An 18,883-nucleotide genomic window follows, 5' to 3' on the forward strand; every position below is an offset into this window, starting at 1 on the left:
TAGAATGAAATAGCATTAATTATTTACACAGATGGCACAGTGGTGCGAAAGAGGTAGTTGTTTCAAAACATAACCTTGCCACAATCCGGCGAGTGCAGTCACTTGCAACCTGCAAGGTTTGAATACTTATTAGAATAACATTGTAATTTATTATGTAAGACTTTGAAGCATTACAGGGTACTTTTTTGACGTGACTTATTGTAGATTTGCCGCAGATGGCATTAACTACTTGGCCGGACAAATGAGGAACGCTGAGGGCAAACATCCGGTACAAAATTTAAGACAACAGGCCTGAGGGTGCCCAGTTGGGCGCGAACCTCGGCTCAGGGCGTCGTCTGAGAGGAAGAATATTTGAAAGAGTTAATAGACCCTAGTGGGTCGATACCGATAAGCGCTGAATGAGGGAAGTCGTCAACCACGCCGGCGGGGTCGGTGTCGGGGTTCTGAAGTGTTTGTTGTCGCGAGCTCATTATAGGGTATTTGACTGAATATTTTCTTTTATTTATGTACTAGCGATTGCGCAAAATCTGTAAAATCTAAATTTTGCATACGACAGTAGTTAATAAGTAAATACGTTAAAACTATTCCAAGATTACGTTTGGTCACGAGTACTATTAAGTATACACTTTGAAACCATGTCACATTAACTTTTTTCACAAATTAAACCGTAAGTCTCATTAAATGTCAAATATGATAGTACGACAGGGTTCTAAAGTGGATACATGATATTGCTCATGAATGTACCTACTACCTAAATTTATCAATTATAAATGAGAAATTAACAAATTAGAAATATACTATTATTATCTTTAAATAGGACAATATAAAATAAAGAATTATTACCATAAGAAAAATAATAAAAAAAATAAAAATAAAATGCATTTATAGGTAGGTACCCATATTGTAAGATATAATTATGTCCCTTTAAAATCAAAAGTTATTACAATGAAAACAAATAATAATAATAATGAAATAAAGTAATACATACATTCATAAACTCATGCCTATTTCCCTCCGGCGTAAGCAGAGACTATGCCAATTCCATTTGCTTCGATCCTGACACACTTCTCTTGCTTCCTCCACATTCATCAATCGTTTCATACCCGCACGCCGGTTCAGAGTAGATCTTACTGAATCTTTTCTAAGGACATCTCCAATTTGGTCAATGTACGTCCTTCTAGGTCTTTCTCTGCCAGTCCTACCACCAGCCTTCAACAAAAATAATATTTAACTAAACAAATTATTAAAAAATAATAATTTAACTAAACATTTTTTTTTAATAATAATTTAACTAAACTAATTTTTAAAAAATAATAATTTTAACTAAACAAATTACAATACAATACAATACAAAAACTCTTTATTGCACTTGAATCACATTAAAAATACATTAGTATTATAATTAAATTGGTAGTACAACAGGCGGCCTTATTGCTAAGGTAGCAATCTCTTCCAGGCAACCTTTAGGTATAGGATATTATGAATTTAATGAAAAATGTAGCGGGATAGACAGTGCAAAAAAAATAAAATAAAATAATAATAAAAAATGTTGAAAAATATAAGTACTTATAACTAGATAAACTATAATATATTAAAAACAATACATAGAAGACAATAAATAATGATTATAATAATATATAAATACGTAAATATATACATACATACAAATTATTTAAAAATTATAATTTAACTAAACCTTCAAATACGTAAATTAATATTCTCAGTAATGCAATTAGATAAAACTCACTCTGCTACTGAGATCGTTGACCTACGAGAGCAGACTAATCGTATACCTACATGTTTCTAATTAGTAATTGCACTTATTACGCTAATCGCTCATGTCGTGAGGAATCCCGCGAATCCCGTGGCCGCTCGCTGTTATGCGGGGATTAGCAGAATAGTCGGGATTCTGAGTACCTACGTAAATGTGAAAGATTTTCATTTAAAATGTTGTACTTAAATATGTTTACGCCAATTTAGTGTCTAAAAAATAAAGTTATATATATATATATAAATACGTACATATTTGGTATAATAAGTCACTAATTAAGTAAGTTAAGATAAGGAAGGGCCAAGCCTCCTAACACAGACTTTCCCAGTTTAAAGGGGGGCTTGGGTTAACTAGCATTTAAAAAAAAAATGTTTAAAACGAATAAAGTATATATTTTTTTAAGTTTAGTTAAGGACATAATGGTGCTAATTCCTGCAGACGCCATCTAATTTTATTTTATTTTAAGTTATACATGTAATTTTCTTATCCGTTGAAAAATAATAGGACGGGTAATCGTCAGGCATAAAATTTATGGAATACACGTCAATTTTAAGCAGAAATCGAAAACAACCGTCTAAAAATTTTACATCGGCCTACAACCCGACAGAGTTAAGTAGACAGCACGTCAAACGGATTACATACCAGCGAGATGCCTATTTTATTCGCCCGGGTTATTCATTCGTTTTAAAATTAACTTGTTGACAATCATCCGTCCCTTTCCATTTCGACGGATAAGAAAATGACGGATATAACTTAAAATAAAATTAGGCGGTGTCTGCAGGGATCGGGACCACTTACCTACTTACCTAAAACCGAGGATCCATGATTACCCTGTTTGGAGAATGCTTGATTTACATCGTAGTGTTGTGGGTTTGAATCCCGGTTCGGGCTCTAAACCACTGAATTCGACTTTATGAGCTTGAATTCATGTTTGGATTATAGATAAATTAAAATCACGTGGTTTCCAGATTTTGTGCCAATAGCTATGGCAATAGGCTCGCTCCGTATGTGGGCCTTAAACAGCTGGCGAGTCGTAATTTACACCTCTGCCTACCCCTTTGGGGATACAGCCGTAATACTATGTTTATGTGTATAAAAACATAATAACAGTGGTTGAACAGCTAAGCGTGTTAACCGCGCCCACTATTGTAGGAAACGAATCGTTACGCTGCGCCTACGCACACTTCCGAGTGATTGCGCTTCCACATTTTAACGGCAGTTTGGTTTTGTAAATATCCCTCTCATGGCACTTTAGTATACAGTAGCAGAGTGCAAACTCTGCACATACTGGCCTCTCCTTTTGCCGCCAATCATTTTAAATTTCAAAACTCTCTTCCATTCGACAATTCCTTTTATCCTGCTCTGACGCATTAGGTACCTAACGGATTAACTCCCCAGTAATTTTGTGCTTTAACGTTTATTAAAAAGTAACTGATTTGACTACTTGGAATCTAGCCTATTTAGCTCCAGCCAAATGGTAAATGTCATCGTATCGAAATGGTATTGACTCAAGAGAGAGAATGATGACTCGTAAATACATTTACAAGAATAATATAACTTGGAGACATTGGATTGCGCGAACGCATTACTTTGTTTCTTTCGACGAGGAAATCCGGCAGCGAAACATCATAGTTCGACGATTGTTTGTGTTAATGTAACGCTTTCAATCTAGTACGGTCGGCAGCAAAAGTGTTTCTTTTTCTTTATTACTTGGCCGGACAAATTGGGAGCGTTGTGGGCTCTCACCCGGCACAAAAAATGAGTGTTCTCACCCGGCACAAAATTTGAGTGTTCTCACCCGGCACAAAATTTAAGACAACAAGCCTGAGGGTGCCCAGTTTGGCGCGAACCTCGGTTCAGGGCGTCGTTAAAGTAAAAGAAAAAAGTAAAAAATATTTATTTACCAAATAAAGTAAAATATACATACATAAACTGCCTATATACGTCCCACACCCCCCGGTATATACCCCGTCCGGTTGATTGAGGGGAGGCCTGTGCTCAGCAAAGTAAAATTAACACAAGTTAACAGCGGTCCCTGCACTATGGTTTCCCCTGTATCGCAGTAGCCCTATGATAAAACATTTTTTGCGTAAAGATTAAAATACGAAGTCCGGTGGAGACTCAGGTATACACGTTGAATTAAAAAATAATAGGAACATAATGATAAAATGATTTAAAGGGTTCATATTTTAATGACTTAATCGACCCTAGTGGGCCGATAGCGATAAGCGCTGTATGAGGAAAGTGTGTTTCATACTAAAATGATTTGCTTCGGAGGAGGCCTTTCTTGTAGCTTCTTTCCCCGGCTATACCGGTTGTGAGAAGCTGCAGTATATTTAGGCAGATGAGACGTTCAACAAAAAAACCGGTGGTACTTAACAAATAAAGATATTTTTTTTAATTTGTGAGTTTAAGCACACTCCGGGCACTTCCACATCACATATAACATTATTTATATAATAGGTAACGTTATTTTAACTAATCTATATAACAATTTCGAGGTACGTTCAAAACACTCCATAAAAAAACACCTCGTTTTACAGAGAGACTACACATTGACGTTATGGTACACGCGCATCTGTGTGTGTGACGTCTGACGCCCTTACGATTGAAGACGAAGAAGGGGGGTGGGGGGGGGAAACCTAGCTCAGTGGGGAGGGGATAGTTTCCGTTCAATACGTTTGAGTTTGAATCCCTCGTTTTCCGTCCACAGGAGGAGCTGGACCTGACAGCAGTGAACAAGGCAGCGATGATGGAGCTCCCAGCAGCCAAGAAGTGGCAGATCTACTGCAGCCGCCGCCCGCCCCCGGGGCAGGCGCCGCCGCTCGCCAGCGCGCCTGAGGTCGAGGACTACATCAAGGCTCTTAATGAGATCGCAGATGTGAGTCACATTCCAATAATTAAAACTAATACAGTATCACATAATGGACCCACAAGGGTAAAGCAAAAAACAAGAAAATATCTGAATTCAAAATTCAAATAGAATTTCAAAAACAACAATAATAAAAAAAGCATATATCAAGAAGAGAATGAAAGTTAAAAAGGAAGCAATTATGGACTTATTGGACGCGAGCTGTCCAAGTGTCTTCATCTTGAGCAATGGCTGAGTCTCTGACTAACGTAGAGTGAGCTTAATTTTTTTTTATATATTGCAGGCTTTCGCGTCATCAGAGAGCAGCACAACAGCTGAGACGTGCGCGCTGGTGGACGGGCTGAAGACGGCACTGCGCACACGCGCGCATAGCTTCGTGCTGCGGTTTATCAAAAATGGCGGCCTGGGCGCGCTGCTCGACGCCTTGCAACGCGCCCCACCTGACCACGCTGCGACCAGGCATAACCTGATCGCTGCTATCAAGGCGCTTATGAACAACTCTGTGAGTAGATGAGGTTCTTAACACTCTCAAAGGCTGAAGACGGTAGACTGTCGGTCACTTTTTCAATAACCATATATTGGTACCCATTACTTGTGGAGTGTGGGCTAGTGGGGGGTAAGGGTGTATACCTAATCCACGCTCCAGGGTTGTGAAGCAGCCCGCAAGCCATCGGACTTTGCTTGAGGCGCCCACCTAATGGCTGACCGCTTCTAACGTTTCGTGACACAGAACGTCGTCTGGGTGCACGATGTCCAAAGTCCAAGTGTCATGAATGAAAGGTCAATGGCACGTGGCCTTCTTACGTCTTGGAACGTGGTAGCTTTGTTCATCGGTATCAATGACCCAGTATTTGGACTTCGGACTTTGTTCATCGAGCAGCACAGCCTCTTCGACACTGGGCGTGTACTTGAGCAGCTGCTCCATCATGTCCAGCGGGAGTTGTTCAGAGCTGGTAGGGTAATAATTTGCTGTACATGTTTCCAGACTGGCCGAGCGCACGTGCTGGCGCATCCGACGAGCATCGACCTCATTGCGCAGTCGCTGGACACAGACAACGTGAAGACCAAAGTGGCGGCGCTTGAAATACTTGGCGCTGTCTGCCTCGTGCCCGGAGGACATAAGAAGGTAAGATAAGATGATTTATTTCAGCAAAAAAGATACAAAATATAGATGACGAAATATTTCATCATTGTCATCCCCTGTGATGATCTATGGTAACCTGAAGCATATGATAAACGATAACCATAGCCGAAATTACCAGACACAATAACACACTTGACACTCGATTGAATACTAAGACGCGGGGGCAAACCTAGCTCAGCCGCTGGTGGGGAGCGGAGAGTTGTCGTTCTATACGTTTTACTTACCTATTCTATGACTACTTACATATAGAAGGGACACTTTCCGCCGCCCAGCACCAATAAGAGCTTGGAACGAGCTTGATTTAATTTCAATGAGGGGGCATTTTACACTATTTAAACCGAAAGCCGCTAAGGGGCAAGGGAGCACGCGTGGACTCTCTGTCTCGCTCGCACGTATGGGTTAAGGTGACACATGGTAAGAACGAGATTTGTATATGGAGTTTCCAGGGTGTATCTGAAGATTCTTAGAAGATTGTTTTTTTAATTTGCCAATATTAGGAGGGTCTTTGGTTGTAACACACGAAATTAAACAATTCCCAGGTTTTGGAAGCCATGGTGCACTACCAGAAGTACGCGGGCGAGAGGGCTCGGTTCCAGGGCATAGTCAACGAGCTGGACCGCAGCACTGGCGCGTACCGGGATGACTTGGGCGTCAAGACGGCCATCATGTCTTTCGTCAACGCGGTCCTCAACTACGGACCGGGAGAGGATAGCTTGGAGTTCCGCCTGCATTTACGATACGAGCTCTTGATGTTGGGGATACAACCAGGTAGGTGTCCTATCTGATGATGGATCAAATATAATATCATCGTCACCCTCCTGCCTTTGTCCCACTTTAAGTGGGGTCGCCACAACATTCATTTCTATCAGCCGTCATCTCAGTACCCACACCTTTCACACACATCCTTTTTCACACAATCCATCCATACTTTCATCGTTTCATCCACAACTTGGTCAATGTACGTCCTTCTAGGTCTTCCTCTGCCAGCGTTACCAACCTACGCTTTATATACTGCTTTCGTAATCCTACTACCCTTCATCTGCTCTACGTGTCCAAACCAACTTAACATTCCCTTCTCAATCATAGTCAATATATCGCCTTTTACATCACCTCTCTCTCTCTCTCTTAACCCACTGATTCTCACTCTATCACTCAATTTAATACCGCAGGATGCTACGCAAAGACCTCATTCCTACGGCATTAATCCTACTTTCATGCTTCTTCTGCCATACCCAACATTCACTACCGTACTTCAGTGTAGGGACAAGCACTGCATTGTGAACAGCCATCCTCGCATCTTGCGAGATACATTGGCTACTAACAACTGCGTGCATTACCTCATTCACTTGAATTACCCAATTTTACTCTCTCTTTTTAATAGTGCATTTAATATATGTATTGTTTTATATTTTATTTATTTGTACACATTAGAACAGAGAAAAGAAACATACAAAGAAAACAGTCAGCACCGATAAGCTTGTCTCTAAGACTTTTATAGACATTGTAACGGCCTCCGTGGTCCAGTGGTTGGGCGTTGGGCTCACGATCCGGAGATTCCGGGTTCGATTCCTGGTGGAGACATATCACAAAAATTACTTTGTGGTCCCCTGTTTGGTTAGGTCATTACTGGCTGATCAACTGGCTTCGGAGGGCACGTTAAGCCGTTGGTCCCGGTTACTACTTACTGATGTAAGTAAGTAGTCGTTACATGAGCTATGTCAGAGGCCTTTGGCGGCTCAATAGTAACCCTGACACCAGGGTTTGATGAGGCTGGTACTCCACCTCACAAGAAGAAGAAGTGCATTGACATTGTTTCAAATTTCAAATTGACCAAAAAAAGCATTTTCTTCCAGTGATAGAAAAACTTCGCAAGTACGAGAACGAAACCTTGGACCGGCATATTGAGTTCTTCGAGATGGTGCGCATGGAGGACGAGCGCGAGCTGGCGAGGAGGTTTGATAAGCAGCATGTCGACACGAAGAGTGCTTCAGCGATGTTCGAGCTGCTTCGCCGCAAGCTCAGCCACACCGCTGCTTATCCTCATCTTCTGTCCTTATTAGGACATTTGCTTATGCTGCCGTGTAAGTGATTCTAATCTGATTTTTCATATTTTTTTGGACACTAGTTGTCGTAAAGAGAAAATTACGGGACTTGAACCCACAGCTCTTGTCAAGCCGGGACGAGCGTTTTAACCATTACACCACCGGGTCCTGTCCATGCGAAATTCTTTGGATCTATATGGCGTCATTAAGCCGACGCCGGCGCCATTTATCTATAATATTGAGTACTAATATTACTTATATATTTGTTGAGGAGCTCGGTGGCGCAGCGGTTAACACGCTCGGTCTGCGATTGTTGAAGTTAAGCAATTTTCGCAAAGGCCGGTCATAGGATGGGTGACCACAAAAAAAAAAAATAAGTTTTCATCTCGAACTCCTCCGTGCTTCGGAAGGCACGTTAAGCCGTTGGTCCCGGCTGCATTAGCAGTCGTTAATAACCACCAATCAGCACTGGGCCCGCGTGGTGGTTTAAGGCCCGATCCCTCTATCCATCCATAGGGAAGGCTCGTGCCCCAGCAGTGGGGACGTTAATGGGCTGTTGATGAATATTTCTTAGACCGATAAGTCTACAATTACATGTAAATTTCAACTTAAGTATCGTCAAAGTTGTCACTGTGCCTCATAATCGGGGACGAATATTCTAAGTAGGGTTTATGTGTGTGAATGTCTAATACAATTTTCTGTCTCTCATTATAACTGTTGTATGTATTCTTGATTTTATTTAAGTGATTTCATGAAATTAAATGAAATATGTATATTTTTCATGAATAGGGTTTAGGGGTTCGGGTTTAGGGTTTTAGTCTTAAATGGCCGTAAGGAAGTAAGGTGCAGAGCACGCGAACCGTCTGTCTTCGCCGCGTTGGTGGACTCCGGGCCTTAATGTGAAAATGATGTACTTAATTATGATTGTGTGGTGTGTTTCCAGTGGAGTACAGCCCGCAGTCACAGCACTGGCTGATGCTGGACCGCGTGGTGCAGCAGCTGGTGCTGCAGCAGCCCGGAGCCGGCAGCCGCGCCGCCAGCCAACAAGACTCGCACGCCGCGCACACGCACCCCACCAAGGTATACACACATACACACCCCCTCACATACACACCCTCTCAAACACACACACACACACACACAATCTGTGGTTCTTGCGCTTTAGCATGTTGCAACAGGACACAAAAAGTACAACTTATTCAGGGGGTTAAAAAAACCACATTAAAGCAAAATTAATTCATCTAATAAGCAATATTGCTATTTGACATTTGTTTGCATTGCGCACTCACTTTTATATGCGCAAATGTCAAATTACGTTTTTAACATGAATTGCTTAGATGTGGCCTTTTATAACTCCCCTGATCTACTGTCCTTTGCACCATGCCATAACGACAAAGACCTTAGTTTAAAAAAAACATAATAAAGTATGATTTATCAATCCAGGTTTACGATCCCGATGTGGCGCCTCTAGAGATCAATGTGGGCGAGATAGTTCACCTGCTGGCCAAAGAGGAGGAGCTGGTCGAAGCCAGGTCTAAGGCTGAGAACTTGGAGAAGGAGAACGTGGACCTGGCCACGGAGTTAGCCAAAAAGGTTCGTGGAAGACCAGGCGCGTGGTGCCGATTCCGTCGTTTGTACAGTTTAGCACGACCCTAGACCAGAGACGGGTTAAGAAGTGACGTAAGGTGGTATTAATAAACGAATCTCAGCTGAGACTGCCCTCAAGATCATACTCACATTGACATGATCTTGAGGGCAGTATCGAAGCTGAGATTAGTTTATTAATACCATCCTTAGGATCATTGTCAGGATTTCGACTAAAACTGCTCTGAAAGATGTGATGTTTTCATGCGTAATTTTAGCGGCGCGTAATTTTTATTGATTAATTATTAAGTACTTAAATGTATTTCGATTTACTGTACATTAATCGACGTAATCAGCACTTTCTAATACAACTGGGTAACGGTATACTGATCTCAAAGCATCAGATTTAATTCACCATTCTGGTAAAAGGATACTCAAATACATTACGAATGACTCAGTAAAACTTTGCTGACAAGAGAGTAAATTCATTCCACTATTCAACACAATGGTAGATAAACCTGGGGTTAGCCAAGTCGCAAACGTTTCGATCGATAACGTAGAACGGCCTCCGTGGTTTAGGGCAGTGTGTTGGGATCACTTTCTCGGATTCGAACCTCGATGGAGACAACAAAAATCACTTTCTGATCCCCAGTTTCGTCAGGACATTGCAGGCTGATCGCCCGATTGTCCGAAAGTAAGATGATCCATGCGGTTCTCTATTTTTACGCATAATTTTTTATGTAATAATTTACCATGGCATAATGTTACTTGTCCTATTATTAGTTACGCATAATATTAATTTGTCATAACTTTTTAAGCATAATTTTGAAACTCATAACTACCATAAGCATAATAATTAATGACAATAATGACATATAAGCATAAGTATTATAAGCATAAAAACTATACTCCGAATAAGAAAAGTTTTGGCACAACTTTGAACATTTCCGAAACTTACTTTTTCCTTGGTTGCATTTGGTTCATGATTGTGACTTTCAAATTTTTTGACTCTATTTCATGCTGTTGGTGATCATTCAGTATACTTTTCATGTGTAAGATAGACATACTGGCGGCGTAGGGGTGGCCCAAGGGCCACCCTCGCCGCACCCTAACCTACTGTTATGCCTTGTAAAAATTATGACAAAACGCTATTACTTATTCTAAAAAAGAATTATGGATACCTATTTATATGCGAATCAAATTTATACCAACAAATATTAGTCCAAAAATAAGTTATACCTAACAAACCAGTATTCTTAGATGTTATTATGTGAAAGTACTATTATGCTTAAAAACGTTATGCGAAAAGGATTATGATAATTAAAATTATGACAAAACCATTTATGCATTTTAAGAGAATCCCGATCCATGCTATAAGACGCGGACCTGGTTACTACTCGTATTTACTGATGTAATTATGTAGTCGTTACGTCAGCCATGTCAGGGGTCTTAAGCGGCTCAATAATATCCCTGACACCAGGGTTGCTGAGGTTGGTTATCCACCGCAGAAACCCACACGATAGAAGAAGTCAAGGACGAAGGAAGCGGTTTCCATTCGCTAAAGTTATACGCTTCTGTATGATCCGATAAAAACGTTTGCAACTTGGTTTTCTCTCTTGATAACAAAACACCCTTCACAAATTAATCTTGGTAGAAACAGACCCAGGAAAGCGGATGCATGAAATAACAAACAAAGTAAGATGATCCGTGCTTCGGAAGGCACGTTAAGCCCGGTACTACTTAACTTACTAATGTAAGTACGTAGTCGTTACATGAGCCATGTCAGAGGCTTTTGGCGGGTAAATAACCCTGACACCAGGGTTGCTGAGGTTGGTCATGCACCTGACAACCCACACGATAGAAGAAGAAGAACAAATGCCGCGGCCTGGGCCGCTTGTCCTCTTTTCTCGGCTCTATGTACAACAAGCTTTAACAATGCATAATGTGAATCTGCGTGTTTTGTTATTTATGGGAGTCATACCCCTATGAGGAACTTTCCAAGACACGTTGCCTAACACACGCAATCCAGCCCAAACCCAGCTCAAACCCAGCCCAAACCCAGCTCAAACCCAGCTCAAACCCAGCCCAAACCCAGCTCAGCCCACCCAGCCTAATACACGAGCTGGACAGCGCCATCTATATCTTTTTGGGGAACTTGGCCTGGAAAGTCCCTCATTTTCTAATACGATTACTTATTAATAACGATACCAAAGCACCATATCATTTTGCTTTTAAATAAATGCGTCGAATAATGCCAAGCAAAATAAACTTTACCATCAAAGAGATACAGTCTGAAATATTATACAATTCATCTGTACATCAATAATATTGAGTGATTGCAACTTTTTTGATTATTTATATTTATGTTTGAGGAAAATACCTTTAGAAAATTATGTAGGAAATACAATGTGTTAGTGGCATCGTAACGAAAACTGGATGAAAAAGGGATGATTAATACCATGATTCTGAGTTGATTCAAGTGGAATATTTCGTCACAAAGGTGTGGATCTAAAAATTTTCTTTGATTTCCCATAGGAAATTCCACTTGATATCATCTAAAAATCGCGGACAATCTGTCTCGCTCACACTTAGGCGGTAAGCCGGCACACGGTAAGAATGAGATTTCTGTATGGAGTGTCCTGTGTGTGTCAAAGTCTAATTAATTAGACAAAGACTACTTATATATAATTCCATCGACGATGTTCTTATAGCCTGTCTCTTTTTACTATTATTATATTTTTCTAATGTCTTTAAACTCTCCTTTATATCAGTAAATATTTTTATTTACTTTTTCACCTGTATAATATAACGATAATTCTTACACAAATTCACTTTTCAATCACAAAAGTTTGTACAAAAAACACCACAAAAGTATATTATAAATAAGAAAAAGTTGCAACAGCTCCCCACAATGGCATGCATGTACATGTAACACGCTAACCACTAACAGGAGAAGCAGTGCGACCAGCAGACGCAAGAGAGAGAAGAGTTGGAGGGAGTCGTGGCGAGGCTGAAAGAGAGACTGGAGAAAGAAACAGCGGCACACATGGAGTGCGCAGAGAGGGCGCGCGCCGCCGCCTGTAGGACCCACCAGCTCGAACAACAGGTAACCTCACAGCTGGCATAGAACAGGCCAATCAGCTCGCGACAACAAACACTTAAGGACCCTGACAACCCGCCGGCGTGGTCAACGATTACCCTCATTCAGCGCTTATCACTACCGGCCCACCGAGGTCGATTGGTTCTATCAAGTTTAACCCTCTCAGATGGCATCCCGAGCCGAGGTTCGCGCTTTTTTTCAGTCTCCAGTTGAGGTCAAAGCTCTCAGCGCTCCCCATTTGTCCGGCTAAGTATGCGGCAAAACAATAAGTCACGCCAAAAATAAATAATAATACGTACCTATAAGTAGAAGGGTACCTCTCCTCCCCGCACCAATTCGTATCGGCCGACGAGACAAATTTACCTCACCCCCTCTGGGTCTTACTTTAGTGTACATGGCCGTAAGTCGCTAACTGTCAAAACTTCAAAAGAAATATATTTATTTTATTTCGGAATTTTAAAAATTAACATAAACATAAACAGCCTATATACGTCCCACTGCTGGGCGCAGGCCTCCCCTCAATCAACCGGAGGGGATACATAATTAACATACTTTGAATTAAATCCATCTCCTGACAATTGAAATACATTGGCCCCGATTCCTGCCGAACCCTCCTAATTTTATTTTAAGTTATACCCGTCGTATTCTTATCCGCCGTTAAGAAAAGGGACGGGTGATTTTCACCTGTTAATATCTAGCTGATGTGCAATCCGTTTGACGTGTGCTGTCAACTTATTTCTGTCGGGTTATTGGCCAAAATAACATTTAGCGCGGCCTTTTAAATTTCTGCCTAAAATTGACGCGTGTTTCATAAAATGCCTGTCGATTACCCGTCCTTTTCCTTTTCGGCGGATAAGAAAATGACAGGTATAACTTAAAATAAAATTAGATGGTCTGTATTGGAATTAGCACCATTATGTAAATAAATGTATTTATGAGTATAAATATTTGTCTATTTGTTTAGATATTTGGTTAGAAAAGTACTGTAGTCCTGTGGATGATAAAAATCGTAGTTAAGTAGTTTTTAAAGTCTAAATAGTTTACATAACATAAATAGCCTATATATATCCCACTGCTGGGCACAGGCCTCCCCTCTAACAACCGGAGGTATCTAAGTAAGTAGTAAATTCAAATAAAAAGAAGTTTTTTTTTATATTGGTATTTATTTTGCAGTTGAATCAGGAGCGAGCTGAAAGGGCGCGATTTGAGAAACTAGTCAGTGAAGGAAGCATACCTGATGATGCCAAAGTAAGTTTATCTAACTGATTAAAAGCCACATTGTTTCCACAAATCATCAGAAGTTACTTACTTTGATTCATAGTTTACTTGATTCGTCAAAATTTCAGCCAATCACAGGATAGAATTTTTATCTGTCAAGATTTTCTATCTCATATGATGTGGTTCAGTTTCTAGTTTCAGTTGCTACTGAGCCACATCTTGAGTATTTCTTCCATAAAAATATTTTGGATTTAATACCAACTTTGGAGTCACAGGGACTGTAACCTGGTACCTGATAGATTTCTTTCTTTCTTTCTTTCTTTCTTTCTTACTGCGGGGCAGAAGGCAAGAGGGAAACCACTGCCCTATTTTTTCCTAAAAAGTAGCATGGAGAATGCTACCCGACAAGTGCGTGGCTTTTAAATTAACGATGACCAATTTTCGACACTAGAGCTTTATTTTTTCTGGCATCTCTATTTTGGTATATAATTAAGTGCCATCTAGTGACGGAGTGTCGTATCATTACTAACATTTTACTGTTAGTACCAATTCTCGTCACTGGCGCTCCAATTTGCGCGCGTTACAAAGAAAATTGTTCTAGTATGTCATAAGTAATAGGCATGTAAGTTACATGGTTACCCGATCACCCCACAGGTTAGCAACCTAAAGAGCGCAGTGATCGAGACATGCGGCGCGCCACCGCCCCCGCCGCCGCCGCTGTGCGCGCTGGCGCCGCCCCCGCCGCCCCCCGCGCCTGCGCCCGCGCCGCCCCCCGCGCCGCTCGCGCCACTCGCCCCCACCGCACCCAAACCCAAAAAGAACGTCCCAACCCCAGGTATCATCATCTCTAGCGTTATCCAGTTTATTCTCAGGGTCCGCTTACCCAACCTAAAGCTTTGACAGGTCCGGTTTTTACCGAAGCGACCTATCTCAACTTCCAACCTGAAAGGTCAACCAGCCCAGTTATAAGTTAGGTCACGTACCGACACGTCTGAAAACACATTTCATGTTATGGGTTTTTTCACGGTGTTTCCCTTCGCCGAGGGTAATATGACAATTATAGAGCGCGTTAGTGACATCCTAGAGAAAAAAAATGATTTTATTGTACTAAAAACGATGGTAGGTGTTTTTCTTGTCGAAAATGTTTAATTAAGATTTTGAGTTTTTACTGCGCCGCAATGTTAATCGAACAACACGAAACAGTCGCTAGACCTACCTACCTACGCGCGGCTACGTTACACGTGCGTGATACGATGTTGATACCTAGGCAGGTATAAGACCCAAACATGATTTCGAAAAATTTTAAATGGTTTAAGTCTGTGTTAGAATCTGCAATCTCACAATAACTTAAGATCTACGGCCTCCGTGGTCCAGTGGTTGAGCGTTGTGCTCACGATCCGGAGGTCCCGGGTTCGAATCCCGGTGGGGACAAATCACAAAATTCACTTTGTGATCCCTAGTTTGGTTAGGACATTACAGGCTGATTGTCCAAAAAGAAAAAAGATCTGTGCTTCGGAAGGCACGTTAAGCCGTTGGTCCCGGTTATTACTTACTGATGTAAGTATGTAGTCGTTACATGAGCCATGTCAGGGGCCTATGGCGGCTCAGTAATAACCCTACCACCAGGGTTGATGGGGTTGGTAATTCACCTCACAATCCACACGATAGAAGAAGAATAACTTCAGGTGTTTATTTTTTACCAAGTTTTCTACCTAATATTCTTATTTTCATAATTAAAACACATAATAACGGGTTCTTACCGCGTTTAAATGGGGATATGAGACTCCCGATATTTCGACACTGTTGCAAGTGCCATGATCACGGGATGACTGATGAGATTGGAGTGGAGTAGGTAGATCCATAATTTTCTACGGGCAGACATATCTGTCTACCCTCTTTCTTTGCCGCTTGTTTATGTTTTTGATATCGGAATGTTCGGAACCATCTGAACTAGCACCAAACTCACTACGACAAACCGCACTCACTGTGTCCTCACGTTTTTTCACCACGTTAGGCCGTTTCAAGCTTTTTACAACACCTACTACTGGATTCCACATGGTCGATAATCTGAACCCGTCTTCCCTGTTGAAATTCTTATTTTTCTCCAGGAAACCCCCTCAAAAGCTTCAACTGGAGCAAACTGCCAGACGCGAAGCTCCATGGAACCATTTGGCAGGAACTCGATGACACAAAACTGTACAATACGATGGATCTCCACACTATTGACAAGATGTTCTGCGCGTACCAGAAAAATGGAGTTCAAGTGAGTATTCATAACGTAACATCCCGCTTGTATCCCCGACGGGGTAGACAGAGGCGTATAGTATTAGTACACCCACTCCTCGCCAGCTATGTTAAAGTCCCATGAGGGTGAGCCTTTTGCCATTTATTGTAATTAAAATAAGAGGAGCTCGGTGGCGCAGCGGTAAACGCGCTCGGTCTGCGATTGTTGAAGTTAAGCAACTTTCGCAAACGCCGGTCATAGGATGGGTGACCACAAAAAAAAAGTTTTCATCTCGAGCTCCTCCGTGCTTCGGAAAGCACGTTAAGCCGTTGGTCCCGGCTGCATTAGCAGTCGTTAATAACCATCAATCCGCACTGGGCCCGTGTGATGGTTTAAGGCCCGATCTCCCTATCCATCCATAGGGAAGGCCCGTGCCCCAGCAGTGGGGACGTTAATGGGCTGATGATGATGATGATGTAATTAAAATATAAACTTTACCGCAAAGATAATTTAACATAAGTGGACAACACTATTTTTAAGTTACAACATTAGTATTTTATACTCTGTGAGCTGTCATTATTCTTTGTGGTTTCTTTCGCAATAAAACGACGTATTCTATATTTAAATAATTTTAATCTTTTATTTAAAATAACACCACCATTAACCGTAAAACTTTGAAACCATGTGATATCAATGAGGGACTTTCCAGTCCGGATCAGCAAGATGATCCGTGCTTCGGAAGTTACGTGCCTCGTTAAGCCGTTGGTCCCGGTTACTACTTACTGATGAAAGTGCGTAGTCGTCACATGAGCCATGTCAGTGCCCTTTGGCGACTCAAAATCCCTCCGGACTCGTGGTCACACCAGGTTGTCACACCAGTATGACAAACGGGAATTTCATTCTTGTTTGTCACACCGCTAACAATACAACACCTTTTATCACACCATTGTTAGTGCGGAGAATATCCCTATGATAAAAAATATATCGATATTTGCCATAAGGCATTATATTTGTGCAAAGAGATTAATTATGTTTAATAGCGCATTCTTTTTGATTATTCCTATCGTCTATCACTGGCGACCTAATGGATTTTTCCATAATTACTAGTTTTTTTTTTATTTGATAATAAGTCATATTATCGCATTAACTACTTGGCTGGACTAATGGGGAGCGCTGAAGGCTCTAACCCGGTACAACATTTAAGACAACAGGCCTGAGGGTGCCCAATTGGGCGCGAACCTCGGCTCAAGGCGTCGTCTGAGAGGAAAAATGTTTGAAAGAATTAATCGACCCTAGCGGGTCGATAGCGATAACTTTCTGTTAAATAAAGTATAATTTCGTAAATAAAATCAATTTTAATTTATACGCCGATAAACACAGCACTACTTATAATGACAAGTCAGGATAAAAGGTGTTGTATTGTTAGCGGTGTGACAAACAAGAAAAAAATTCCTGTTTGTCATACTGGTGTGACAACCTGGTGTGACCACGAGTCCGGAACGCTCAAAATTAACCCTGACACCAGGGTTGATGAGGTTGGTAATCCAACTCATAACCCACACGATATAAGACCGACCGGTATCAGCCTATTGACCAAGTCTATTCAGCAGTGGGCCTATTCTGTGACTTTGACATCTTCCTTCTAGAATGAGGGTTCAGTAGAAGACCTACGGCAGCTGGGAGCCAAGCCTCGAACCAAGATCCTGTCCGTCATCGACGGCCGTCGTGCCCAGAATTGCACCATCCTACTCTCCAAACTGAAGATGTCAGACGAGGAGATCTGCAGGTAAAGCATCTGAGAGATCTATAAGAGTCACCTGACTAGAATTTTAGTGGAGTAATATGGTTATTACAAAGGAAAGACCTTGAGGAGGTCGATGGCGCAGCGGTAAACGCGCTCGGTCTGCGATTGTTGAAGTTAAGCAACTTTCGCAAAAGGCCGGTTATAGGATGGGTGACCACAAAAAAAAGTTTTCTTCGTGCTTCGGAAGGCACGTTAAGCCGTTGGTCCCGGCTGCATTAGCAGTCGTTAATAACCATCAATCCGCACTGAGCTCGCGTGATGGTTTAAGGCCCGATCTCCCTATCCATCCATAGGGAAGGCCCATGCCCCTGCAGTGGGGACGTTAATGGGCTGATGATGATGAAAGGAAAGACCACGACCAAGGTAATTATCACGTTGCACTCGTTAGACCTGCTGAACTGATCCCATGACCGATGTTCCCAGGGCGATCCTACGAATGGACAGCTCGGAGCAGCTCCCCCTGGACATGGTGGAGCAGCTGCTCAAGTTCACGCCCAGTGCCGAAGAGGCTGCGCTGCTCGATGAACACCAGGACGAGCTCGACAGCATGGCGCGAGCTGACCGGTTCCTCTACGAGATCTCCAAGTAAGTTCTTCTTTTATTCTTCTTCTATCGTGTGGGTTGTGAGGATTACCAACCTCATCAACCCTTGTGAAAAAACAAACCTAGCTTAACCTAAAAAAAGCAAATAAACAAAAATATTAAGTACAAAATAAAAAATAGAAACGTAACGGTCTACTCGAAGAGACCATCTCTGATCGACATAGAATTGTTTATTGATAAATTAATATCTTTATAGATTACATAAAAAAAAGAAGACGACACGATTCGTTTATAAAGAACATCATAAAAGGATGAAAATGATGGAAATTAAAGAAAAGAGAGGAAGTAGTAGACCAAGGAGTTCTCCTAGGTCATATATGAACCAAATAAAAGAGAAAGTGTAGTGCCGAGTTTATCAAAACTTACAAGTTCACCTTCACAGGCTACAAGTTACTCACAAGTACGAATTAAGTGAGCGACAGACGGAGGATGAAGAAGAGAAACTAGAATCACTTAGAAAGAAATTATATTTTAAATTTACAGCTAAACCTAACTAACCTAGGTGCGAATGAGTCCGTAGT

General features: G+C 41.5%; 1 protein-coding gene across 7 annotated transcripts in view; it reads left to right on the forward strand.

Annotated features, from left to right (window-relative positions):
* Positions 1 to 18,883, forward strand: part of LOC126373069 (disheveled-associated activator of morphogenesis 1) — a 178,845-nt gene that overhangs the window by 134,773 nt on the left and 25,189 nt on the right. For all 7 annotated transcript variants that reach the window (XM_050019041.1, XM_050019037.1, XM_050019036.1 and 4 more), the window contains 13 exons: positions 4,485 to 4,652; positions 4,927 to 5,145; positions 5,629 to 5,769; positions 6,327 to 6,555; positions 7,641 to 7,868; positions 8,773 to 8,909; positions 9,273 to 9,422; positions 12,364 to 12,519; positions 13,687 to 13,761; positions 14,386 to 14,566; positions 15,840 to 15,994; positions 17,602 to 17,741; positions 18,183 to 18,344. In XM_050019041.1, coding sequence (XP_049874998.1) covers positions 4,485 to 4,652; positions 4,927 to 5,145; positions 5,629 to 5,769; positions 6,327 to 6,555; positions 7,641 to 7,868; positions 8,773 to 8,909; positions 9,273 to 9,422; positions 12,364 to 12,519; positions 13,687 to 13,761; positions 14,386 to 14,566; positions 15,840 to 15,994; positions 17,602 to 17,741; positions 18,183 to 18,344 — 2,141 coding nt within the window. The remainder of the gene's footprint in view (positions 1 to 4,484; positions 4,653 to 4,926; positions 5,146 to 5,628; positions 5,770 to 6,326; positions 6,556 to 7,640; positions 7,869 to 8,772; positions 8,910 to 9,272; positions 9,423 to 12,363; positions 12,520 to 13,686; positions 13,762 to 14,385; positions 14,567 to 15,839; positions 15,995 to 17,601; positions 17,742 to 18,182; positions 18,345 to 18,883) is intronic.

This window comes from Pectinophora gossypiella, chromosome 15 (genome assembly GCF_024362695.1).
Source record: "Pectinophora gossypiella chromosome 15, ilPecGoss1.1, whole genome shotgun sequence".
NCBI lineage: Eukaryota > Metazoa > Arthropoda > Insecta > Lepidoptera > Gelechiidae > Pectinophora > Pectinophora gossypiella.